This window comes from Tachyglossus aculeatus, chromosome 1, assembly GCF_015852505.1.
Source record: "Tachyglossus aculeatus isolate mTacAcu1 chromosome 1, mTacAcu1.pri, whole genome shotgun sequence".
Classification (NCBI taxonomy): Eukaryota; Metazoa; Chordata; class Mammalia; order Monotremata; family Tachyglossidae; genus Tachyglossus; species Tachyglossus aculeatus.
In genome coordinates, this window is record NC_052066.1 from 24,858,768 (window position 1) to 24,886,219 (window position 27,452).

Genomic DNA, 27,452 nt, shown 5'->3' on the forward strand with positions numbered 1-27,452 from the left:
GCTGTGCAAGTCACTTAACTTCTCTGGGCCTCAGTTCCCTCATCTGTAAAATGGGGGTGAAGACTGTGAGTCCCACGTGGGACAACCTGATTACCTTGTATCTACCCCAGCGCTTAGAACAGTGCCTTGCACATAGTAAGCGCTTAACAAATACCAACATTATTATTATTATTATGGTGTCAAATGCTTCTTCCGTGAAGTCTACAAAGGTATGATAGGGGGTCGGTGTTTGTGTTGCTCCCTGTGCTTCTCTTTCTTCCGTCGTGCTGTTAAAATCACGTCTGCCGGACTGCATTTGGATTGAAAGACTGCCTCATGGTGAATCATCTATCTGTACAGAAGGATTCTGCCTGGAATTTAGCTGGCAAGGGAAGGCGATGGGATGCAGTAGCACCTTTGAAATCTTGTGGCGTTCCTTCAGTGTTCATTCGTTAAGGAAGAGCTCGCAAGTATCTGAGCACCAAGTGGGCTTCTTGTTCGTAGATTTTCACCACTTGGACCGTGAAGATAAACTCCTTAAAAATTGGCGCTAAGCTTCCGCTCGGTCTGCCTCAGAACTTTTTCTGAATTCAGAAGATCAGTGTGGGAACCAATAGTATCAATCAATCAATCAATCAATTGTATTTATTGAGCGCTTGCTATGTGCAGAGCACTGTACTAAGCGCTTGGGAAGTACAAATTGGCAGCACATAGAGACAGTCCCTACCCAACAGTGGGCTCACAGTCTAAAAGGGGGAGACAGAGAACAGAACCAAACATACCAACAAAATTAAATAAATAGGATAGAAATGTACAAGTAAGATAAATAAATAAATAAATAAATAGAGTAATGAATATGTACAACCATATATACATATATACAGGTGCTGTGGGGAAGGGAAGGAGGTAAGATGGGGGGATGGAGAGGGGGGCGAGGGGGAGAGGAAGGAAGGGGCTCAGCCTGGGAAGGCCTCCTGGAGGAGGTGAGCTCTCAGCAGGGCCTTGAAGGGAGGAAGAGAGCTATGTACTGAGCACTTGTGGTGTGCCGAGCACTATAATAAGGGAGGGAATTGGGGCGAAGTAATTGAGTAAGGGAGGGAATTGGGGTCAGGTTTCTGCCTCCTGCCAGTCCCCAGGGTCCCCCAGTGTGGATTAGTGGATAAAGAAAGGGCTGGGCGTCAGAAGGACCTGGGTTCTAATCCCGGCTCTGCCACCTGTCTGCTGTGTGACCTCGGGCAAGTCAGTTCACTTCTCTGTGCCTCGGTTACCTCATCTGTAAAATGGGGAACAAGACTGTGAGCCCCACTTGGGACAGTTTATGTTGCCAACTTGTACTTCCCAAGCGCTTAGTACAGTGCCCTGCACAAAGTAAGCACTCAATAAATATGATTGATTGACAGGGATTGTGTCAAACTCAGTTTGCTTGTATTCACCCCACTGCTTGGTACAGTGCCTGTCAATCAATATGATTGAATTAATGAATGAATGAATGCACAAAGTAAGCGCTTAACAAATGCCATTATTGCTATTATTATTATTAGAAGGACCTGGGTTCTAATGCTGGCTCCACCACTTGTCTACTGTGTAACCTTGGGCAAGTCATTTCACTCGTCTGTACCTCACTCACCTCATTACCTCATCTGTAAAATGGGGATTAAGACTCTGAGCCCCTTGTGGGATAGGAATTGTGTCCAACCTGATTAGCTTGTATCTACTCCAGTGCTTAGGACAGTGCTTGACACATCTTAAGCGCTTAACAAATACCATGGTTTTGGAGCCCCTAACTTGTCTCCTGTTGGGCTCAGAACTCCCTAATCTAGTTCTTCCCACCTGGATTCATTCATTCATTCAATCGTATTTATTGCGCACTTACTGTGTGCAGAGCACTGTACTAAGCACTTGGGATGTACAAGTTCCGTGAGCCCCACGTGAGGCAAGGATTGGGTCTCATCTAATTATCTTGTACCTACCCGAGCGCTTAGTACACTGCTTGGCATAAAGTAGGTGCTTAACAAATACTGTTTTCAGTATTAGGGAACATGTGGTAGAGTACAATGTAGTTACTAGCTAAAAGTCTGGCAGGTGGAGGCCAACAGTGAAATAATTTACTGATAATTTACTGAGGAGAAGCAGCATGACTCAATGGAAAGAGCCCGGGCTTGGGAGTCAGAGGTCATGGGTTCAAATCTCGGCTCCGCCACTTGTCAGCTGTGTGACTGGGGGCAAGTCACTTAACTTCCTTGGGCCTCAGTTCCCTCATCTGTAAAATGGGGATTAAGACTGTGAGCCCCCTGTGGGACAACCTGATCACCTTGTAACCTCCCCAGCATTTAGAACAGTGCTTTGCACATAGTAAGCGCTTAATCAATGCCATTATTATTATTATTATTATTATTATTATATGAGGAAGGAGGATAAGTGGGTATGGAGCTTTCCCTATAAACCAAGCCAAGCCCTCCCTCCTAAAATCCCACCTCCCTCCACACTTAAGCCCCAGAAACCCAAACTCTGCCAAGCCATTTCTTGTTTTATGCCGTCGAGTCGTCTTCGACCCATAGCGACGCCATGGACGTATCTCTTCCAGAACGCCCCACCTCCATGCGCAATCATTCTGGTTGCGTATCTGTAGAGCTTTCTTGGGAAAAATCCAGAAGCGGCTTACCCTTGCCTCCTTCCGCGCAGTAAACCTAAGTCTCCGCCCTTGACCCTCTTCTGTGCTGCTGCTGCCCAGCATGGGTGAGTTTTGCCTCATCATCATCAATCGTATTTATTGAGCGCTTACTATGTGCAGAGCACTTTACTAAGCGCTCATAGCCGATTGCTTTCCACTAGCTAGCCACTGGCTAAGCTTGGAATGGAATGGATAGGGCCTCTGCTTGACACTCCCTCCCATAGTATTTATTTATTTATTTATTTATTTATTTATTTATTTATTTATTTATTTATATTTTATATATTTATTACTCTATTTATTACTCTATTTTACTTGTACATATCTATTCTATTTATTTTATTTTGTTAGTATGTTTGGTTTTGTTCTCTGTCTCCCCCTTTTAGACTGTGAGCCCGCTGTTGGGTAGGGACTGTCTCTATATGTTGCCAACTTGTACTTCCCAAGCGCTTAGTACAGTGCTCTGCACACAGTAAGCGCTCAATAAATACGATTGATGATGATAGTAGACTGATGAGAAGCAGCGTGGCTCAGTGGAAAGAGCCCGGGCTTTGGAGTCAGAGGTCATGGGTTCAAATTATGGCTCCGCCAACTGTCAGCTGTGTGACTTTGAGCAAGTCACTTCACTTCTCTATGCCTCAGTTAACTCATCTGTAAAATTAGGGATTAAAACTGTGAGCTCTCCATTGGACAACCTGATCCCCTTGTAACCTCCCCAGCGCTTAGAACAGTGCTTTGCACATAGTAAGCGCTTAACAAATGCCATCATTATTATTATAGAGTACTGGGAACTATCCAGGTGTGACCCTGAGAGGGAAAGCCATTTCTAACACTTATCAGTGTCTTTTTGCCTAGCCTCAGCAATTGGGTATATACCTTTATTCAGCTGTACATTCGTTCAGTTTCTTACTTCACTTGGGTATATACCTTTATTCAACTGTACATTCATTCAGTTACTTGCTGCCTCAGCCTCCCTGTCTCCCGTCTCTTCCGACTCCAGTCCGTAGTTCATTCCGCCGCCTGATTCGTTTTTCTACAAAAATTAGAATCAAATAATCCATCTTATTTATTGAGCGCTTACTGTGTGCAGGACACTGTACTGAGCGCTTGGAAGAGTACCTCACAACAGTATAGAAGACATAATTCCATGCCCATAACAAGCTTAATGTATAGATGGGGAGAATGTAAGGTAATTGTGGAAACATTCCACTTTTCATTTCAGTGCTTTCCCAAGTCCTTAATACAGTGCTTGATACTAAGCAGAGAAGCAGTGTGGCTAAGTGGAAAGAGCCCGGGCTTGGGAGTCAGAGGTCATGGGTTCTAATCCCGGCTCTGCCACTTGTCTGCTCTGTGACCTTGGACAAGTCACTTAACTTCTCTGTGCCCCAGTTCCCTCATCTGTAAAATGGGGATTAAGACTGTGAACCCCATGGGGGACTGCCGGATTACCTTGTATCTACCCCAGAGTTTAGAATAGTGCTTGGCACATAGTAAGCGCTTAACAAATACCACCATTATTATTATTATTAAGCAGCGTGGCTTAGTGGAAAGAGCATGAGCTTGGGAGTCAGAGGTCATGGGTTCTAATCCCAGCTCTGCCACTTGGTAGCTGTGTGACTTTGGGCAAGTCACTTCACTTCTCTGTGCTTCAGTTCCCTCATCTGGAAAATCAGGATTAAGACCGTGAGTCCCCCGTGGGACAACGTGATTGCCTTGTATCTACCCCAGTGCTTAGAAGAGTGCTTGGCACATAGTAAGCGCCTAACGTCTACCATTATTATTCATTCATTCAATTGTATTTATTGAGCGCTTACTGTGTGCAGAGCACTGTACTAAGTGCTTGGGAAGTACAAGTTGGCAGTTATCATTATTATTATAAATATCATCAGTGATGATGATGATCTCTGCTCTTCGGCAGGGCTGTGGTTTTGGGTACAGGGTCATATGACGCCTTCATTAATGAGTAAAGTTCTTGGGTGATACCGATCATATCCCTAATTATCTGGTGTGAAGCAGGGTATACTGGGGTCATCCATGTTGTCAGGTTGGTCTGTATAACATATGTTTGTTTGGGAAAAACTCCTTTGAAGGCCTGCAAGATATGTAGCGTTTTGGCTTTCCCACAAGGCATTGTATTCTGGAGTTATTTCCATCCAAGTAGTTTGGGTTGGCTCACCCCTGCCATAATGCTTCTCATTAGAGAAGCAGCGTGGCTCAGTGGAAAGAGCACGGGCTTTGGAGTCAGAGGTCATGGGTTCGAATCCCGACTCCACCACAAGTCTGCTGTGTGACCTAAGGCAAGTCACTTAACTTCTCTGAGCCTCAGTTCCCTCATCTGTAAAAATGGGGATTAAGACTGTGAGCCCCTGTAGGACAACTTGATCACATTGTATCCCCCCCAGCGCTTAGAACAGTGCTTTGCACATAGTAAGCGCTTAACAAATGCCATCGTTATTATTATTATTATATCCCAATCTCACTTCCTGTCTGGTAGACAGTATGGTGGGAAAGTCTTCATTGGCTGTTTATATTGTTCTTCGTTTCTGGGATTCTTTGTCCAGTAGGTCTGTGGGGATGTCTAGTTTCTTTGATCTCTAGGAGTTTGTAGACATTGAGCTACTTGGTTAGGTTGGGTGTTGCCTTTCAGTCGATTAGTTGTGTTGCTAGCTTAAATTAATAATTGTGGTATTAAGCCCTTACTTTATTTCAAGCCCTGTACTCCTCCTCCCACTAAAACCCAGACCACAGAGTTCACTTCTAAATCAATCAATCAATCAATCGTATTTATTGAGCGCTTGCTGTGTGCAGAGCACTGTACTAAGCGCTTGGGAAGTCTAGTCAGTGTACTTACTGAGCTTACTGAAGGAGGCCTTCCCAGACTGAGCCCCCTCCTTCCTCTTCCCCTCTTCCCCCTCCCCATCCCCCCCACCTTGCCTCCTTCCCCTCCCCACCCCACCTTTATAGGTGTATATATGTTTGTACGTATTTATTACTCTATTTTATTTGTACATATTTATTCTATTTATTTTATTTTGTTAATATGCTTGGTTTTGTCTCCCCCTTTTAGACTGTGAGCCCACTGTTGGGTAGGGACTGTCTCTATATGTTGCCAATTTGTACTTCCCAAGCGCTTTGTACAGTGCTCTGCACACAGTAAGCGCTCAATAAATACGATTGATGATGATGATGATGATGTTATAATATGTTATAATAAGGAAGCAGCGTGGCTCAGTGGAAAGAGCCCGGTCTTTGGAGTCAGAGGGCATGGGTTCAAATCCCAGCTCCGCCAACTGTCAGCTGTGTGACTTTGGGCAAGTCACTTCACTTCTCTGCGCCTCAGTTCCCTCATCTGTTAAATGGGGATTAAGACTGTGAGCCCCCCGTGGGACGACCTGATCACCTTGTAACCTCCCCAGCGCTTAGAACAGTGCTGTGCACATAGTAAGCGCTTAATAAATGCTGTCATTATTATTATTATTATTATTATTATTATATTTTGTCATGTCCCCCCATCTGTCCTGAAACTCCCACCGCCTTCATATCCCACCCAGATCACCACTCTCCTCAGCTTCACAGCACTGCCAAAATCACATTCCCTCCAAGTTGTCTTCTCTGATTAGCCTCATGTTTCTCCACCCTATTTGACCTCACTTCTACATTGTCTATGCACTGAGCCTCCCCCCTCCAGACTGTGAGCCTGTTGTGGGCAGGGATTGTCTCCCTTTATAATAATAATAATGATGATGACATTTATTAAGCGCTTACTATGTGCAAAGCACTGTTCTAAGCACTGAGGAGGTTACAGAGTGATCCGGTTGTCCCTCGGGGGGCTCACAGGCTTAATCCCCATTTTACAGATGAGGGAACTGAGGCCCAGAGAAGTTAAGTGACTTGCCCAAAATCACACAGCTGACAATTGGCGGAGCCGGGATTTGAACCCATGACCTCTGACTCCAAAGCCCACGCTCTTTCCACTGAGCCGTGCTGCTTCTCTATTTGCTGTATTGTACTTTCCGAGTGCTTAGTACAGTGCTCTGCACACAGTAACTGCTTGTTATGGGCAGGGAATGTCACCCGCCTACATGTTTTGTTTTGTTGTCTGTCTCCCCCTTCTAGACTGTGAGCCCGTTGTTGGGTAGGGACTGTCTCTATATGTTACCAACTTGTACTTCCCAAGCGCTTAGTACAGTGCTCTGCACACAGTAAGCGCTCAATAAATGCAATTGAATGAATGAGTGAACGAATGAATAAATAAATAAGTACTACAGTTGATTGAATGAGTGAATGAATGCCCTTTCAGCACTTTGCTGCTCACCCAACTCCAGCCCCATAGCACTTAACGTACATATTCTGAAATGCTGCTGCTTTTAATCTCTGTCTCCTCCATTATTGTAGTGTATTCTCCCAAGTGCATAATTCAGGGCTATACATACTGTAAGAGCTCAGTAAATGCGATTCATTGACTGAGCGGTGAGTGTTTAATTAGATGGGAAGTGATCAATCAATCAGTCACATTTATCGAGTGTTTACTGAGAGCAAGGCACTGTACTAAGCGCTTGGAAGAGTACAGTGTAACAGTGTGACAGACGCATTCTCTGCCCACAGCGAGCTTGTGATCTAGAAGGGGAGATAGACATTAATATGAATGAATAGGTTAAGGATATACATTCATGCATTCATTCAATCATATTTATTGAGCGCTTAACTGTGTGCAGAGCACTGTACGTAAGTGCTGTGGGGCTGATGGGGGGGTGAATCATCGTCATTATCAATCGTATTTATTGAGCGCTTACTATGTGCAGAGCACTGTACTAAGCGCTTGGGAAGTACAAATTGGCAACATATAGAGACAGTCCCTACCCAACAGTGGGCTCACAGTCTAAAAGTGGGAGACAGAGAACAAAACCAAACATACTAACAAAATAAAATAAATAGAATGGATATGTACAAGTAAAATAAATAAAGGAGTTAAATCAGGGTGACACAGAAGGGAGTGGGGAAAGAGGAAATGAGGGCTTAGGGAAGGCGTCTTGGAGGAGATGTGGCTTCAAAAAGGCTTTGAAAATGGGGAGAGTAACTGTCCGTCGGCTATGAGGAAGAAGCGCGTTCCAGGCCAGAGGCAGGACGTGGGCGAGAGGTTGGCAGCGAGATAGATGAGATGGCGATAGAGTAAAAAAGTTAGCATTAGAGGAGCGAGGGAAGTGTGCAGGCTGGGTTGTAGGAGAGCAGCAAAGTGAGGTAGGAAGGGGCAAAGTGATTGAGTGTTTTAAAGCCGATGGTTAGGAGTTTCTGTTCGATGCAGTGGTGGATGGACAACCACTGGAAGTTTTTGAGGAATGGAGAAACATGGACTGAACATTTTTGTGAAAAATGACCCGGGCTGAAGAGTGTAGTATGGACTGGAGTGGGTAGAGATAGGAGGCAGGGAGGCTGATGCAGTAATCAAGGCAGGCTCAGATAAGTGATTGGATTAATGTGGTAATAACAATAATAATTATGGTATCTGTTAATCGCTTACTGTGTGCCAGACACTGTACTAAGCTCTGGAGTGGATACAAGCAAATTGGGTTGGACACAGACCCTGTCCCACATAGGGCTCACACTCTCGATCCCCGTTTTACAGATAAGGGAACTGAGGCCCAGACAAGTGAAGTGACTTGCCCAAGGTCACGCATTTGATAAGTGGCAGAGCCGGGATTAGAGCCAACTTGTACTTCCCAAGCGCTTAGTACAGTGCTCTGCACACAGTAAGCATTCAATAAATGCGATTGATTGATTGATTGATTGACCTCCGACTCCCAAGCCCACACTCTTTCCACTGAGCCACGCTGTTTCTCTGTGTGGTAGCAGTTTGGATGAAGAGGAAAGAAGAGGTGAATGAGTGTGCGTTCAAGTAGGAGGGGAAAAACATGAACAAGTCCTCAGCCAATCAAGTTATTTTATTGAATGTCTCCAGGGTGCAGAGCACTTTAACAAGTGTATGGGAGAATGTAGGACAAATAAAAGGACATGGACTATTCCCTCGAAGAGGTTACATACTAACGAGAGAGGCAATGGAGACGGAACAGGAGAAAGAATTGTGGTTTGGCTGTTGATAGTAGGATTATCACGGTACTTAGTGGTCTATCTAGATATTTAAATTGAAATGCTAAGGGCAGGTGTGGGATTTAGCGCACTCCATGAATTGGGGAATGCCTTCCCTCCTCTGTTCCTCTGGGAAAGTCTTTCACCTCCACAGGCTCCGAGCAGCAACCAAAGTCCTAAAGACAAGCATTCCAGAATTTCCCTGTGACGAAAAGCCACCAAGGAATCCCACTCTTTAGGCAGCACACTGATTAAAAGTAGATCTTGAGATGAGGAAGTAGGTAGTGGAATAAGAAAGCTGCTCTGGGACATCGTATAATAATAATAATAATAATAATAATAATAATAATAATAATGATAGTAATAATGGTATTTGTTAAAACGCTTAATATGTGCCAAGCATTGTTCTAAGTGCTGGGTGAGAGACAAGGTAATCAGGTTGTCCCACTTGGGGCTCACAGTCTTAATTCCCATTTTGCAGATGAGTTTACTGAGGCACAGAGAAGTTAAATGACTTGCCCAAAGTCACAAAGCTGACAATTGGCGGAGCCAGGAGTAGAACCCATGTCCTCTGATTCCCAAGTTCATGTGCTTTCCACTAATAATAATAATAATGATGATGGCATTTGTTAAGCACTTACTATGTGCAAAGAACTGTTTTAAGTGCTGGGGAGGGATACAGGGTGATCAGATTGTCCCATGTGGGGCTCACAGTCTTCATCCCCATTTTACAGATGAGGTCACTGAGGCACAGAGAAGTTAAGTGACTTGCCCAAAGTCACACAGCTGACAATTGGCGGAACCGGGATTTGAACCCATGACCTCTGACTCCCAAGCCCGTGCTCCTTCCATTAAGCCATGCTGCTTCTCTACTAATACTGTCGGCAGCAGCACTGGACTGAACTTCAATTCTGTAGCTCCGTAGGCACCACCCATTTATCTGCAGTTATCAGGCCATCAGTCAGTGACATTTATTAATAATAATAATGGTGGCATTATTAAGCGCTTACTATGTGCAAAGCACCGTTCTAAGCGCTGGGAAGTCTACAAGGTGATCAGGTTGTCCCACGGGGGGCTCACAGTCTTAATCCCCATTTTCCAGATGAGGGAACTGAGGCACAGAGAAGTCAAGTCACTTGCCCAAAGTCACACAGCTGACAATTGGGGGAGCCGGGATTTGAACCCATGACCTCTGACTCCAAAGCCCGTGCTCTTTCCACTGAGCCACGCTGCTTCTCTGTATGGCGTGTATTGTATTTATTGAGTGGTTACTATGTTCAGAGCATAGTGCTTGGGAGACGACGACAGAATGATAAAAGAGACACGTTCCCTGTGACACAGGTTCTGTCCAGGCACCCAAACTGCTGAGTGTCTGGAAGTCGCTAGACTATCAGCCCGTTGTGGGCAGGAATGTGTCTGTGGTTCTGTTGTACTGTTCCAAGTGCTTAGTACAGTACTTTGACACCTGTCTACTTGTTTTGTTTTGTTGTCTATCTCCCCCCTTCTAGACTGTGAGCCCGCTATTGGGTAGGGACCGTCTCTATATGTTGCCAACTTGTACTTCCCAAGCGCTTAGTACAGTGCTCTGCACACAGTAAGCGCTCAATAAGTACAATTGAATGAATGAATGCTCTGCACACAGTAAGCGCTCAGTAAATACGACTGTATATATGTATATATGTTTGTACATATTTATTACTCTATTTATTTATTTATTTTACTTGTACATATCTATTCCATTCATTTTATTTTGTTAATATGTTTGGTTTTGTTCTCTGTCTCCCCCTTTTAGACTGTGAGCCCACTGTTGGGTAGGGACTGTCTCTATGTGTTGCCAACTTGTACTTCCCGAGCGCTTAGTACAGTGCTGTGCACACAGGAAGTGCTCAATAAATACGATCGATGATGATGACTGACTGACTGATGGAAGTCCTCTTCTCCTGAACACAGCTTCACTGTGGGACAGGTGAAGAGAATGAGCTAGAGCGGGATGCCCAAAGCAGCCATTGCACTGAAAATGGGACTGACACTGAAGCTGAAATTTGGGAAACAGGAAACGAGGAGGGTAGAGGGAACATTTTCAGGTCACAGTTAACAAATCCTGATAGCGTGCTGCAGCCCAGCTGAACTCCGGGGGTCTCCTGCCGAGGGTAGGCCAAAGAGGCACCCTGTGGTGCCATGTGATGCCATCCCCCCATCTTACCTCCTTCCCTTCCCCACAGCACCTGTATATGTGCATATATGTTTGTACAGATTTATTACTCTATTTATTTATTTTACTTGTACATATCTATTCTATTTATTTTATTTTGTTAGTATGTTTGCTTTTGTTCTCTGTCTCCCCCTTTTAGACTGTGAGCCCGTTGTTGGGGAGGGACCGTCTCTATATGTTGCCAACTTGTACTTCCCAAGCGCTTAGTACAGTGCTCTGCACACAGTAAGCACTCAATAAATGCGATTGATTGATTGATTGATGTGAGAAGCAGCGTGGCTCAGTGGAAAGAGTCCGGGCTTGGGAGTCAGAGGTCATGGGTTTGAATCCCGGCTGTCACATGTCTGCTGTGTGACCTTGGGCAAGGCATTTAACTTCTCTGAGCCTCAGTTCCCTCATCTGTAAAATGGAGATTAAGACTGGAACAAACCGATCATCTTGTATCCCCCCCCCCCCCAGCGCTTAGAACAGTGCTTTGCACACAGTAAGCGCTTAACAAATGCCATCATCATCATCATGTGTGGTATTGGTGAAGTGCTTTCTAGGTGCCTAGCTCTAGGGTCTTGTCTTATCTTATGCCATCGAGTCGTTGCCAACCTGTAATAATAATAATAATAATAATAATAATCATAATCATAAAAATAATAATAGCATTTATTAAGCACTTACTATGTGCAAAGCACTGTTCTAAGCACTGGGGAGGTTACAAGGTGATAAAGTTGTCCCACGGGGGCTCACAGTCTTAATCCCCAGTTTACAGATGAGGAAACTGAGGCCCAGAGAAGTTAAGTGACTTGCCCAAAGTCACACAGCTGACAATTGGCAGAGCTGGGATTCGAACCCACGACCTCTGACTCCAAAGCCCGGGGTCTTTCCACTGAGCCACACGGCTTCTCTAGCGCTTAGTACAGTGCTCTGCTCACAGTAAGCGCTCAATAAATACGATTGAATGAATGAATGAATGAGTCGTCTCCAACCCCTAGCGAAACGGTGGACACATCGCTCCCAGAACGCCCCGCCTCCATCTGCGATCCTCCTGGTAATTTAGCCGCAGAGTTTCTTGGTCAAAATCTGGAAGTCCCTTCTAGACTGTGAGCCCACTGTTGGGTAGGGACCGTCTCTATATGTTGCCAACTTGGACTTCCCAAGTGCTTAGTCCAGTGGTCTGCACACACTAAGCGCTCAATAAATACGATTGAATGAATTGAAAGTGGTTTACCATCGCCTCCTTCCACGCAGTCAATTTGAGTCTCTGCCCTCGACTCTCTCCCATGCTGCTGCTGTCCAGCACAGGGGAGTCTTGACTTGCAGCAGATTGCTTTCCATTCATTCAGTCGTATTTATTGAGCACTTACTGTGTGCAGAGCACTGTACTAAGCGCTTGGGAAGTACATAGAGAGACGGTCCCTACCCAACAATGGGCTCACTGTCTAGAAGGGGGAGACAGACAACAAAACATGTAGAAAGGTGTCAAAATCATCAAAACAAATAAAATTAAAGCTCTATGCACATCATTAACAAAATAAATAGAATAGTAAATATGTACAAGTAAAATAAATAGAGTAATAAATCTGTACAGATATATATACAAGTCCTGTGGGGAGAGGAAGGAGGTAGGGCCGGGGTGGGTGGGGAGGAGGAGAGGAAAAAGGGGGCTCAGTCTCTCCTCGCTAGGCACTGCCCAAGCTAGGAATGGAGCAGGTAGGCCTCTGCTTGACTCCCTCTCCCATAGTCGAGACTGGTAGGGTACTGGAAACTCTCCAAGCGCTTAGTACAGTGCTCTGCATTTATTCAATCATATTTATTGAGCACTTACTGTGTGCAGAGCACTGTACTAAGCGCTTGGGAAGTCCAAGTTGGCAACATCTAGAGACGGTCCCTACCCAACAGCGGGCTCACAGTCTAGAAGGGGGAGACAGACAACAAAACAAAACATATTAACAGAATAAAATAGAGTAAATATGTACAAGTAAAATGAATAGAGTAATAAATACGTACAAACATATATACATATATGCAGGTGCTGTGGGGAGGGGAAGGAGGTAAGATGAGGGGGAGGGAGAGGGGGACGAGGAGGAGAGGAAGGAAGGGGCTCAATGTGGGAAGGCCTCCTGGAGGAGGTGAGCTCTCAGCAGGGCCTTGAAGGGAGGAAGAGAGCTAGCTTGGCGGATGTGCGGAGAGAGGACATTCCAGGCCCGGGGGATGACGTGGGCCGGGGGTCGACGGCGGGACAGGCGAGAACGAGGCCTAACGGTGAGGAGATTAGCGGCAGAGGAGCGGAGGGTGCGGGCAGGGCTGGAGAAGGAGAAAAGGGAGGTGAGGTAGGAGGGGGCGAGGGGATGGACAGCCTTGAAGCCCAGGGTGAGGAGTTTCTGCCTGATGTGTAGTTGATTGGTAGCCACTGGAGATTTTTGAGGAGGGGAGTAACATGCCCAGAGCGTTTCTGCACAAAGACAATCCAGGCAGCGGCGTGAAGTATGGATTGAAGTGGTGAGAGACAGGAGGATGGGAGATGGGAGAGGATCTGCACACAGTAAGCGCTCAATAAATATGATTGAATGAATGAATGAATGACCCTAAAAGGGTGAAGAACTAGGGTAAATGCAATGTATTAACGTCAGACACAGTCCCTGTCCTACATGGAACTCACAGTCTAAGAAGGAGGGAGAACGGGTATTGAATCCCTATTTAACAGGTAAGGAAACTGAAGTACAGAGCAGTGAAGCGCTTTACCTAGTGACACATCAGGCAAGTGGCAGAGCCGGGATGAGAACCCAGGCTTTCTGACGCCCAGGCTGGGCCTCTTTCCACTGGGTCAGGCCGCTTCCCTGCCCTCTCCAGAAAAGAGGGGTTCTCTTCACAGAAGTTTCACGAGGAGGCCGAAGAGAAATCAGTGCCAGGCTCCACAGACATTAAACAGCGCAACAATACAAAGGACATCCTTTTTGTGAAGTAGCAGCGTGGCTCAATGGAAGGAGCACAGGCTTGGGAGTCAGAGGTCATGGGCTCAAATCCCGGCTCTGCCAATTGTCAGCTGTGTGACCTTGGCCAAGTCACTTCACTTCTCTGTGCCTCAGTTACCTCATCCGTAAAATGGGGATTAAGATTTTGAGCCCCACGTGGGACAGCCTCATCACCTTGTATCCTCCCCAGCGCTTTGCACATAGTAAGCACTTAACAAATGCCATTGTTATTATTATTATTATCATTATTATACGATCGGGACTGTGAATGAGCTTTTGCAGCCATGCACCCATTCGTAGGTGAACCCTGCCATCGGTAGTGACTTCTTCAAATCCAAAGACAACTATATATAAATACATATGCAAATATGTGGGGGGGGTTGCATATGAATATATGTATGTATATATGTGTGTATGTGTGTATATATGTATGTGTGTGTCTGTGTGTGTGTATATATATGTACTCTGAGCTTTCACTATCTGTAAGTATTTTTTTCTTTCCTGCTTAAATCAATCTGTGAGTTTTATTGAGCACTTCTTGTGTACAGAGCATTGTGTACAGAGCAATAAGCGCTTGGGAGAGTATCATACAATACAGTACGTAAATTATAATCTCCTTGAAGTCAGGATAAGTATGCCTTAATAATAATAGTTATGGTATTTGTTAAGAGCTTACTATGTGCCAAGCACTGTTCTAAGTGCTGGGCTAGATACAGGGTAATAATAATAATAATAATGTTGGTATTTGTTAAGCACTTACTATGTGCCAATCACTGTTCTAAGCACTGGGGAGGTTACAAGGTGATCAGGTTGTCCTACCGCGGGGCTCACAGTCTTAATCCCCATTTTACAGATGAGGTAACTGAGGCACAGAGAAGTGAAGTTGACTTGCCCAAAGTCACGCAGCTGACAAGTGGCGGAGCCGGGATTTGAACCCATGATCTCTGAATCCAAAGCCCGGGCTCTTTCCACTGAGCCACGCTGCTTCTTGTCCCATGTGGGGCTCACAGTTTTAGTCCCCATTTTACAGATGAGGTAACAGAGGCACAGAGAGGTTGAGTGGCTTGTACAGCAGACAAGTAGCGGAGCCTGGATTAGAACCTATGTCCTCTAACTCCCAAGCCCATGCTCTTTCCATTCATTCATTCATTCAATCAATAGTATTTATTGAGCGCTTACTGTGTGCAGGGCACTGTACTAAGCGCTTTCCACTAAGCCATGCTGCTTCTTGTTACTTGCTACTTGCTTCTTGCTACTGTGGTTTTCTCCCAAGCATTTCGTTTTATTTTGTTAGTATGTTTGGTTTTGTTCTCTGTCTCCCCCTTTTAGACTGTGAGCCCACTGTTGGGTGGGGGCTGTCTCTATATGTTGCCAAGTTGTACTTCCCAAGTGCTTAGTACAGTGCTCTGCACACAGTAAGCGCTCAATAAATATGATTGATTGATTGATTTCGTACAGTTCTAGTACTCAGCAGGTGCTCGGTAAATGTGGTTCGTTAATTGATTGTTGCCCTTCTTCCTTCTTGTAACATATGCAGAGTCTAGGTCTTCCTTCAGCCTCTTTTTGGCTCTTTCTGCTTTTTGATGAGAATCTTGGAGCGTACTAAAATCCAGTATTTTGGTATATGTTACGCGCTTCCCGTGTGTGTTCTGCCCACAGTAAGCACTCAGTAAATACATATGATTTCCCAGCACTGTCCTAAATTCTGGGGTAGACAGAAGGGAGTCAGGTTGGACACAGTCCCATAGGAAGGAGTAATAATAAAAATAATAATAATATTGATTATGGTATTTGTTAAGTGCTTTCTATGGGCCAGGCACTGTACTTTGCACTGGGGTAGATACAAGCAAGCCAGGTTGGACACAGTTATCAATGGCCCACATGAGGCTCACAGTCTTAATCCCCATTTTGGAACTGAGGTAATTGAGGCACAGGGAAGTTAAGTGACTTGCTCAAGGCCACATGGCAGACAAATGGCAGAGCAGGGATTAATAATAATAATAAGGGCATTTATTAAGCGCTTACTATGTGCAAAGCACTGGGGAGGTTACAAGGTGATCAGGTTGTCCCACAGGGTGCTCACAGTCTTAATGTGCATTTTACAGATAATGTAACTGAGGCACAGAGAAGTTAAGTGACTTGCCCAAAGCCACACACCTGACAATCAGCAGAGCCAGGATTTGAACCCATGACCTCTGACTCCAAAGCCCGGGCTCTTTCCACTGAGCCACGCTACTTCTCTAGAAGCTTGGTCATGGATTAGAACCCGTGACCTTCCGACTCCCAAGCCCATGCTCTATTCCCTACGTCATGCTGCTTCCCGATTAGGATAAAATCCTCATTTTACAGATGTGGTAACTGAGGCACTGAGAAGTGAAGTGACTTGCCCAAGGTCACACAGCAGACAAGTGGCAGAGCCAGGATTAGAAACCAAGTCCTCTGACTCCTAAGCCATGTTGCTTCTCTAAATAGGCAGTAAGGAATTATTTGGGGCATCATTAATCTCAGCCAGCAATGCATGCTGGAGGCCACAGTGGAATTGGGGGAGAGTGATGATGATTTAGAGCTACTCAGTGAAGGGAAATCCAGGATGTTCTCCAACACAGGACGGCATCTCTTTCGTTACGATCTTCTCCGGGTCCTTGAGTCTTCGGGCTTATTTTATTCTAATTAAACAAATAGAAGTCGTGAAGGTTGGTGCTTTCTTCAAAAGCATTTCTCTATTTTACAAGTTTTATACATCGATAGTGGTTGACCAAAACTGACCAAACCCTTTGGATTGATAGTCTTCTTCTGGGTGTATCTCAACTAAAGAAAATTACCTTTAGTAATTAAGGTAACAAAATCCTTCCCTCTTCATTTTAATTAGGGACACACGTAAGCAGAACCCCGAATGGTTTTTTTTAGATGGAATCCTGGATTGGATCAAAACGTCAATCAGTGGTATTTTTTGAGCGCTTAGCATAGACTGTGAGCCCACTGTTGGGTAGGGACTGTCTCTATATGTTGCCACCTTGTACTTCCCAAGTGCTTAGTACAGTGCTCTGCACACAGTAAGTGCTCAATAAATGCGATTGATTGATTGATTGATGTGCAGGGCACTGTACTAAAGTGATTGGGAGATGCCACCTTGTACTTCCCAAGCTCTTAGTACAGTGCTCTGCACACAGTAAGCGCTCAATAAATACGATTGATTGATTGATTGATTGATTGATTGATTGATGTGCAGGGCACTTGGGAGAGTAATAATAATAATAATGGCATTTATTAAGCGCTTACTATGTGCAAAGCACTGTTCTAAGCCCTGGGGAGGTTACAAGGTAGTCAGATTGCCCCACGGGAGGCTCACAATCTTAATCCCCATTTTACAGGTGAGGTAACGGAGGCCCAGAGAAGTTAAGTGACTTGCCCCAAGTCACACAGCTGACAATTGGCAGAGTTGGAATTTGAACCCATGACCTCTGACTCCAAAGCCCGGGCTCTTTCCACTGAGCCACGCTGAGCACGATACAGCAGAGTTGGTAGTCACGTACCTTTCCCGCAGCGAGTTTACAGATAGCAAGTTTATGTATTCCACGTGTTCTGTGTGTCATATTGCTTTTCTATTCTTTCAGGATAGCGGCGATTACCCTCTTACCATGCCTGGCCCTCAGTGGAAAAAATTTCGCTCAAACTTTTGTGAATTTATTGGCGTCCTGATTCGACAGTGTCAGTACAGCATCATTTACGATGAATATATGATGGACACAGTCATCTCCCTACTGACTGGTTTATCAGACTCTCAAGTTCGAGCTTTTAGGCATACAAGTACCCTGGCTGGTGAGTAAATGGAACTTGCTTATTGCATTTTATTTTTTTTTGGTAAATTTGGATTTTTCTAACTGAGGAAATTCTTTATCTTAAAGTAGATACTGATATCAATATGAATATTGCCATTCTGAAAGGATGTTACACTGATTTTCCTCAGAGCTTCAAAATTATTCTTGTGAATAACTTTCATTGAAAATACTTAGCAATTACATTTTCTGTGAATTCAGTTCCCGTGATGAAATGTGATTTTGCTGTTATGATTTCCCTCCATACTCCACCTATGTACATATCCTAACCAAGGAGTTAGAAAGGGTTGGGGAAATTGCTTTTGGTCATTTATGAAGGCTCTCAACACCCCAAAGGAGGATCGCAACGTTTGTCTGATAATACCTTATGAATTAGTGCATCTTGATCCCGGGCCCTCCCATATTAATACTTCAGGACACTTAGTAGCCCCCACCAGCTCTTTCAAGTTTTTACTGGTGTTTCTTGCAGCGCTCTCTCATTTCAGTGCATTGCTGCAAAGTTTTACTTGGGTTTAAACACTTCCCTTCCTCTCCTCCTTAACCCTTGGTTGACTTGAATAGAGTAGGTAAAATCCATTTCAGTTTAGCAGTAGATAATGACAGATCTGTTTAGCATAGATGGAAGCTAATCACACAGCTAGTGTGTTGCCAAGGTGGCTTTTTGGTATAAAAAATTGCCCATTAAAAATGAGTATTTCATTCATTCATTCAATCGTATTTATTGAGCGCTTGCTGTGTGCAGAGCACTGTACTAAGCGTTTGGGAAGTACAAGTTGGCAACATATAGAGACGGTTGAATGAGAGAGAGGGGTCAAGGATAAGGCCAAGGTTGTGACACAGGAAGGAGGGTGGTATCGTCTACAGTGATGGGAAAGTGAAGGGGAGGACAGGGTTTGGGTGGGAAGATAAGGAGTTCTGTTTTGGACACGCTAAGCTTGAGGAGACGGGCAGACAACCAAGTGGAGATGTGTTGAGGGCAGGAGGAAATGCGAGAGTGCAGAGAGGGAGAGAGATCAGGGATGGATTACGTTTGAACACTCAGTTCTTCTGCAGTGTGGGGATTATATTTTTGAGAGGCCTCACTTTCAGAGAAACTCACAAAACACGCGTGCCCAGACCAACACTGCATGCTGTTGCACAGTCCTTTCTTTAGTTATTCTATCAGGTCTACCAATCAATCAATCAATCAATCGTATTTATTGAGCGCTTACTGTGTGCAGAGCACTGTAGGTATTCTGCCAGGTAAATATCTGTTGCCGGAAGAATGTCTCCAAATTCCTTAGCAGCATTTTATCCAATGTAATAGGAAAACTCAGGGAACCCCAAAATATCCAATCAAAACATTTTATTATCAGCAGATATTTACATTGTTGTCGGATCACGTGCCTGCACTCATTGGGTCTTTTAATCAGTTTTGTGTATATTTATATTGTTGTGGTTAGTTTTTTGGATTCATTCATTCAGTCAGTCGTATTTATTGAGCGCTTACTGTGTGCAGAGCACTGTACTAAGCGCTTGGGAAGTACAAGTTGGCAACATAGAGAGGCGGTCCGTACCCAACAGCGGGCTCACAGTGTAGAAGGGGGTGACAGAGAACAAAACAAAACATATTAACAAAATAAAATAAATAGAATAAATATGTACAAACAAAATAAATAGAGTAATAAATACATACAAGCATATATACATATATACAGGTGCTGTGGGGAGGGGAAGGAGGGGGCTCAGTCTTGGAAGGCCTCCTGGAGGAGGTGAGCTCTCAGGAGGGCTTTGAAGGGAGGAAGAGAGCTAGCTTGGCGGATGTGCGGAGCGAGGGCATTCCGGGCCAGGGGGATGATCTTGAAGAAACATTCATGCATGTGCTTTCTTATAGATACTCTTATTTCATTTAGCACTCTATCTCTAGAGAAGCAGCATGGCTCAGTGGAAAGAGCATGGGCTTTGGAGTCAGAGGTCATGGGTTCAAATCCTGGCTCTGCCAGTTGTCAGCTGTATGACTTTGCGCAAGTCCTTAATTTCTCTGTGTGAGGTAACTACCTCATCTGTAAAATGGGGATTAAGACTGTGAGCCTCCCATGGGACAACCTAATCACCTTATAACCTCCCCAGCGCTTAGAACAGTGCTTTGCACATAATAAGCGCTTAATAAATGCTATCATTATTATTATTATTATTATCTCTTAATGTGGTCTTTTCATTGAACCAATGAAGAGCACTAATGGGGGTAGCAATGCTCTTCAATGTCACAGGCTCCTATCACATCTCAAAGTAAAATCCATTCCTTCCTTTACTTTTTTTCCAGAAATCAGATTCCTCCTCGCCCTAAATAACTATTCTCTCCATTCACAAACTTTAATTGTGCTTTTCCATATTATTGTTCTCTTTATTTTCTTTTTGCTCAACATGATAAAGCTAGACTGCCCTATATTCAGCTTCCCTTAACCTTCCAACCTGTCACATGCCAAATACCTAACAAAATCGCACTCAGCGGTAATGAGCTCGGGACATGAAGAAATACAGGAGCAGTACTATTAATTTAATTTCAATTTATTTTTAATTTTCACCTTTGCAACGCCTACCTCTTTAAGCAGTCCAATTTAAATATGGACTATATCTGTTAATATAAAGATGATTGCCGCAGTTGAACCACATCCATTTACTTTTCTTTCATTTTTCTCTTACTCTCATTTAGTTGGCCAGCGACTTATATTTTCTATTCTTTTTTTATTCCATCATGTACACAGTGTCATCAATAATAAATCAAGTGCCGTCCAGGACATTTTATTTTTCTAGCCATTTTTCCATAATTCCTTTTTCCAGCTCCTTGCAGTCCTTTTTCACTTTATCCCTCTTTCTCTTTTTGTATTTTACTCTTGTTTTTTTTTACCTCCAATTATGAACTGTTCCTCGTTCCTTGGTGTTTATAAATCCTTCAGCCCTTTCCCATTATCCTTTTGTTTTCCAACTAACTCTTTGACTTTGTATGTGTCTGAATTAACCATCCTTTCTCTACAATGCTCTTCTCCGTTCCAGCCATCCCTCACCTCTGACCCATCGCGGAGCATTAAATAGTGTTGCTGTATTTTCTAAAGGCCAAACTCTCTGACAAATGATGTATTGGGTAATGCGTGACTGAAAGTTCCCAATTCATTTGTAGAGTTTAATCCATTTCTTGAACCGCCTTAAAATCTGACATTAAGGAAGAGCAAAGAGCAGAAGAGATTTACTTAATCCGTTTATCAGTTTGTCTGTTTCAGCCCCGTTAATTTTCCGTCTCCCGAATGACTCGCCCTCATTTTGATTAGTCCTTATTGGCTCAGAAGGAAAAAAAAAAAAATCTCCTAAAATATTGGATTCAGAACCGTTATTGGGGAGTGTCACCTTCCATAAGCAAGGACTTGAATGGCTTAAAGGAAACATAATTCCTCGTGGAGTCAAGCGCTGTCAGACTCCTCAGGATTTCACGTCCGGTGTGATTCGATGGGTTCTGAGGCCTTGGGTAGATTGAGAGATAATCCTTTTTATTCACTTTGCAGGACAAGGAATTTTGGGGACTAGATAAAATGGGCAGGAACATTTAATCCTCTGCTTCACTGACTATGTGCATGGAAGTTTGCGAGGAAGTTTTGGCCAGATATGATTATCGCCTTTGGTGTAGAGTGCGCGTTGACATTGCTTAATTCTTAGATAAGCGGAGAGATCATCAGGTTAGTTATCTTGTAGGGTATAGATATGGTGAAGATTTATTTCAGAGCTTCATAAAATATCTACGATGCCAAATACAGAAATGTTCATATTGGTATTAATACAGTGCTCTGCATATAGTAAGCACTCAATAAATACGATTGAATGAACAGTATTCATATTGTTCACCTGTATTTTCCTCTTTTTCCTTCTGATGAATCTATTTCTCCTCCCGTGTTTATCTTTCAAACATTTGTAGTCCATTCTCATATTCCTTCAATTTATATTAATCATTTTCAGTGTACACTATTGAGTTCTGATCATTCTTCAGTTTGTTTTTGAAGTGAGCGAATTTCGAGGGCTATTTGAAACTCCCTATTCCGTGCTATTCTCCTGCTACTGAGGAATGTGAATCCAAATTTCGCAGTTCAACTCAGGTAACACCTGAGCTTTATGAAAAAAAAACCCACCAAACTTTCACTTCATTGGCCTTTGAAAAATGTTGTAAATTATCAATTTATTCAGGGTGAGGTCAGGGGGGCGTGGGGAGAGCTGTTCTAAAATGGTTTTAGCACTGTAGCGTTTGCTTTGCAAATTTTTCCTATCCTGTAAATTGAGGGTGATCAGCTTTTTTAAATTTACCCCGTGAATTTGCCTCATTTTTCTAATATGTAGATTAGTTTTATCGTTTTTCATGTGGGCTTTCCAAGGATTTTCAGGTTAATACCTATATATTTCCCATGTTATATACTCCTTCATCTAGTTGACTTTTTTAAAACTAGCAGGGTATAGAATCAAATGCAGTTCCTGTCACAGCTTTCAATTGGACATACTGAGTTTTGAAAATATTATACAACCCTAGAAATTGTCTCATAGTACTGAAAAGACTTGTGTGAGAAATAGAGGTTATTATATTTTATCACTATTTTCCTGGTGACTATTTTCAGTCTACGTTATTATTCAAATTTGTGTACCTGATTCAAACCAATTTTTCACATTACATTCTTTTCTTCAGTTAAAAACATAGTATACAGTCGTAAGTTTTCCAATTTTCTAGACTTAATATGCTCTTCCTAAAGTGTACTATTTGAATTATTTTGCTTTCTTCCCATTTTCAGATTTTTGCTCATAAAATGTCTACCACTGACAGTTTTGCCATCTAACATCTAGGATAATGATTTGCAGAATCAATAGTTGCTTATCTTTCCGTCTGACTTCGTGATTTTAAAAAAATAAAGGATTGTAGTAACCACAAAAAAAAAGATTTTAGCAGAAAAACGGCTCTGACTATTGGTGAAAGAATGGCATGCCTGATTTTTATAAAGGAAGTGAAGATGTAATTGTTTTAGTTTTCCAAGGCTTTTGATCTCCTCCCGGGACATGGTCATCAATAAAGGAGTCTCATCAGTAGGGAAGCAGCGTGGCTTAGTGGAAAGAGCACGGGCTTGGGAGTCAGAGGTCATGGGTTCTAATGCCGCCTCCGCCACTTGTCAGCTGTGTGACTTCGGGCAAGTCACTTCACTTCTCTGGGCCTCAGTTCCCTCATCTGTAAAATGGGGATGAAGACTGTGAGCCTCACGTGGGGCAACCTGACCACCTTGTATCTACCCCAGTGCTTAGAACAGTGCTAGGCACAGAGTAAACGCTTAACAAATACCGTCATCATCATCAGTATCATATCTTTAAGTCATGTGCATATCTTTGTTATATATTGTAAATGATTTATTTATGTTAAATATGTCTCCCCTTCTAGACTGTAAACTCACTGTGGATTGGGACTGTGTCTGTTTATTATCCTGTTGTGCTCTCCCAAGTGCTTAGTACAGTGCTCTGCACATGGTGAGTGCTCAGTAAATACCATTGATGACTGATGATGATGGGAACGTAACAAGTGATGTTCCATTTGGTCCCAGAGCCAACGTAGTTTAACATCTTCATCAATGGCTTAGGTGAATAATGAGTGTCTGTCTCCCCCTATTAGATTTCAAGCTCCTTAAGGACAAATATTGTGATTTTTGGCTCCTATCGTGCTCTCCCAAACGCTTAGTAGTGTACTTGACCCGTAATGCGCAGCGTTGGAATAAGCTGTTGATTGATTGAGTTTCTGGCTTCACAGATTTAGTGTCCTTTCCATTTCAGATACCTGTGACCTTGTAATACTGGAGTCATAGCCTTGCAACACAGTAAGCGCTCAATAAATACGACTGATGATGATGATGATGTTAAACTCACTGCACATCCCTGCTCGACCCCATCGGCAGTGGGGAATGGATAATAATAATAATAATAATAATAATAATAATAATAATGGCATTTATTAAGCACTTACTATGAGCAAAGCACAGTTCTAAGCGCTGGGCTAAGAGAGGACATGCCCAGTTCAGACCCAGCCAGCCTCGTCCATCATAAGATTCTCAGAATCTGAGTGAACTGGGCCGAATAGCCCAATTTCCAGAATGTTGTCAGTGGCCTTCACGAGGTCAATGAAAACCATGTAGACATCTTGACGTTGCTCCCTGCACATTTCCTGAATTTGGCAGGCCGCAAAGATCATGTCCGGTCATTCAGTCAGTCGTATGTGTTGAGTGTTTACCGTATGCAGCACACTGTACTGAGCGCTTGGGAGAGCACAGTGTAACAGACACATTCTTTTAGACTGTGAGCCCAATCAATCAATCAATCAATCGTATTTATTGAGCGCATACTATGTGCAGAGCACTGTACTAAGCGCTTGGGAAGTACAAATTGGCAACACATAGAGACAGTCCCTACCCAACAGTGGGGTCACAGTCTAAAAGGGGGAGACAGAGAACAGAACCAAACATACCAACAAAATAAAATAAATAGGATAGAAATGTACAAGCAAAATAAATAAATAAATAAATAAATAAATAGAGTAATAAATATGTACAACCATATATACATATATACAGGTGCTGTGGGGAAGGGAAGGAGGTAAGATGGGGGGATGGAGAGGGGGGCGAGGGGGAGAGGAAGGAAGGGGCTCAGTCAAGCCCACTGTTGGGTAGGGACTGTCTCTATATGTTGCCAACTTGTACTTCCCAAGCGCTTAGTACAGTGCTCTGCACAAAGTAAGCGCTCAATAAATACGATTGATTGATTGATTCCCTGCCCACAAGAAGCACTATGCCACATTCTGGTGGTCTATTGGGGATTCTGGGAACATTGACAGTCATTTCAGTTCATAATAACTGCCATTATTATTATTATTATTACTATAGAAGATAATTGTGTAGGACACAGTCCCTGACCCACACAGGGCTCACAGTCTTAATCCCCATTTTACAGATGAGGGAGCTGAGGCCCAGAGAAGTGAGGTGATTTGCCCAAGATCACACAGCAGACAATTTTACTTGTACATATTTACTATTTCATTTATTTTGTTGGTGTTGTTCTAGACTGTGAGCCCACTGTTGGGTAGGGACCGTCTCTATATGTTGCCAACTTGTACTTCCCAAGCGCTTAGTACAGTGCTCTGCACACAGTAAGCGCTCAATAAATACGATTGAATGAATGAATGAAAGAAAGAAGCGGGTCCAGGAGGACTGATCGTGTTAGGATTGCTTTTAATTCACCAGGAGGGAGATTTACCCCTCCAGCTCTCTCCACCTCCTAAGGAGGAGTTTCGCTTTTATTTTCAGCTCCTCCCTAAAATGTTATCCCTCCTGATACTTTGGAACGGCACATCTTCCTGTGGCAATATGGAAATATACTACCCTATGTACTCTATACTAGAGAAGCAGCATGGCTCAGTGGAAAGAGCCCAGGCTTTGGAGTCAGTGGTCATGGGTTCGAATCCCGGCTCTGCCAATTGTCAGCTGTGGGACTTTGGGAAAGTCACTTAACTTCTCTGGGCCTCAGTTCCCTCATCTGTAAAATGGGGATTAAGACTGTGAGCCCCCCGTGGGACAACCTGATCTCCTTGTAATCTCCCCAGCGCTTAGTACAGTGCTTTGCACATAGTAGGCACTTAATAAATGCCATTATTATTATTATTATTATTACCTGCTGTGTCAGAGAGGGATTCTTCCTTCCTCCAGTGGTGGTACTGACTGTGGGAACTTTTACCCTATGAAAGGGTAAAACGCTTAGTACTGTGCTCTACATACAGTAAGCACTCAATAAATGTGATTGAATGACTGACTAATTGATTGAAAGATTGACTGATTAGATTGATTGATTAGAGAAGCAGTGTGGCTCAGTGGAAAGAGCATGGGCTTTGGAGTCAGAGGTCATGGGTTCAAATCCCGGCTCCGCCGGTTGTCAGCTGTGTGACTTTGGGCAAGTCACTTCACTTCTCTGTGCCTCAGTTCCCTCATCTGTGAAATGGGGATTAAAACTGTGAGCCCCCCGTGGGACAGCCTGATCACCTTGTAACCCCCCAGCGCTTGGAACAGTGCTCTGCACATAGTAAACGCTTAATAAATGCCATTAAGATGAAGTGCCCGATCTGTAGAGGGAGAGACAGCATGGTTCTTGTAAAGAGACATATTGCCTCACCAGTTGGCTGCAGTTCTGTGAAAGGGCCAATAATCGTGTGGAGGAAGGGGAAAGAGTGGATGTAATATATGTAGGTTTTCAAGGGGCCTTTGATTAGGCTGTTAAAAACCCTAGGGGTTATGGGAACTGGCATAGATGTGAAAAACTGGTTTCCCAAGCACTTAGTACAGTGCTCTGCACACAGTAAGCGTTCAATAAATACGATTGATGATGATGATGATGGTTAAGAGATAGGAAACAAAGGGGATGATTTGGAGCCCTATTGCTAGGACCTGTTTTGTTTACAGCTCCAACGATCTGTAAGGGAGAGTGTGTGATGGCGATTGAATTTGTAGATGACACTGAGCAAATGAAATTTATTCATTCAGTCGTATTTATTGAGCGTTTACTGTGTGCAGAGCACTGTAAACGGGCATCAGTGGCATCATTATAAATAATAATAATAATATTAATAATAATAATAATAATGGTATTTGTTGAGCACTTACTATGTGCAAAGCACTGTTCTAAGCATTGGGGAGGTTACAAGGTGATCAGGTTGTCCCATGGGGGGGCTCACATTTTTAATCCCCATTTTACAGATGAGGGAACTGAGGCCCAGAGAAGTTGTGACTTGCCCAAAGTCACACAGCTGACAATTGGCGGAGCCGGCATTTGAACCCATGACCTCTGACTCCCAAGCCCGGGCTCTTTCCACTGAGCCATGCTGCTTCCCTAATTTCTAAATTCTAAATAGAATTTAGATATTGAGAAGCAGCGTGGCTGAAAGGCAAGAGCCCGGGCTTGGGAGTCAGAGGTCATGGGTTCTAATTCCAACTCTACCACATGTTTGCTGTGTGACCTTGGGCAAGTCACTTAACTTCTCTGAGCTTCAGTTACCATATCTGTAAAATGAGGATGAAGACTGTGAGCCCCATGCGGGACAACCTGATCACCTTGCATCCCCCCCAGCACTTAGAACAGTGCTTGGCACATAGTCAGCGCTTAACAAATGCCATCATCATTATTATTATGATATATACACTTCATTAACAATAATAAATAGAATTATAATTATAAATATTGTCATATATTTTAATGGCATTTATTAAGCGCTTACTATGTGCAAAGCACTGTTCTAAGCTCTGGGGAGGTTACAAGGTGATCAGGTTGTCCCACGTGGGGCTCACAGTCTTAATCTTCACTTTACAGATGAGGTAACTGAGGCCCAGAGAAGTGAAGTGACTTGCCCAAAGTCACACAGCTGACAATTGGCGGAGCCGGGATTTGAACCCATGACGTCTGACTCCAAAGCCCGGGCTCTTTCCACTCTTTCCACTGAGCCACGCTGCTTCTCGAGTGCTATTCACAAGTGCTGTGGGGTGGGAAGAGGGGGTAGAGCAGAGGGAGCGGGTCGGGGCAATGGGGAGGTGAGGGGGAGCAGAGGAAAAGGGAGGCTCAATCTGGGATGGCCTCCTGGAGGAGGTGAGCTCTCAGTAGGGCTTTGGAGGGAGGAAGAGAGC

The 27,452-nt window shown here is 43.7% G+C and overlaps 1 protein-coding gene across 1 annotated transcript in view; it reads left to right on the plus strand.

The window, feature by feature from the left end:
- STAG1 (stromal antigen 1) overlaps nucleotides 1-27,452 on the plus strand; it is a 463,433-nt gene that overhangs the window by 296,208 nt on the left and 139,773 nt on the right. Inside the window, exon 7 of the mRNA XM_038759978.1 lies at nucleotides 17,524-17,728. Within this exon, the coding sequence (XP_038615906.1) occupies nucleotides 17,524-17,728 (205 nt within the window). The remainder of the gene's footprint in view (nucleotides 1-17,523; nucleotides 17,729-27,452) is intronic.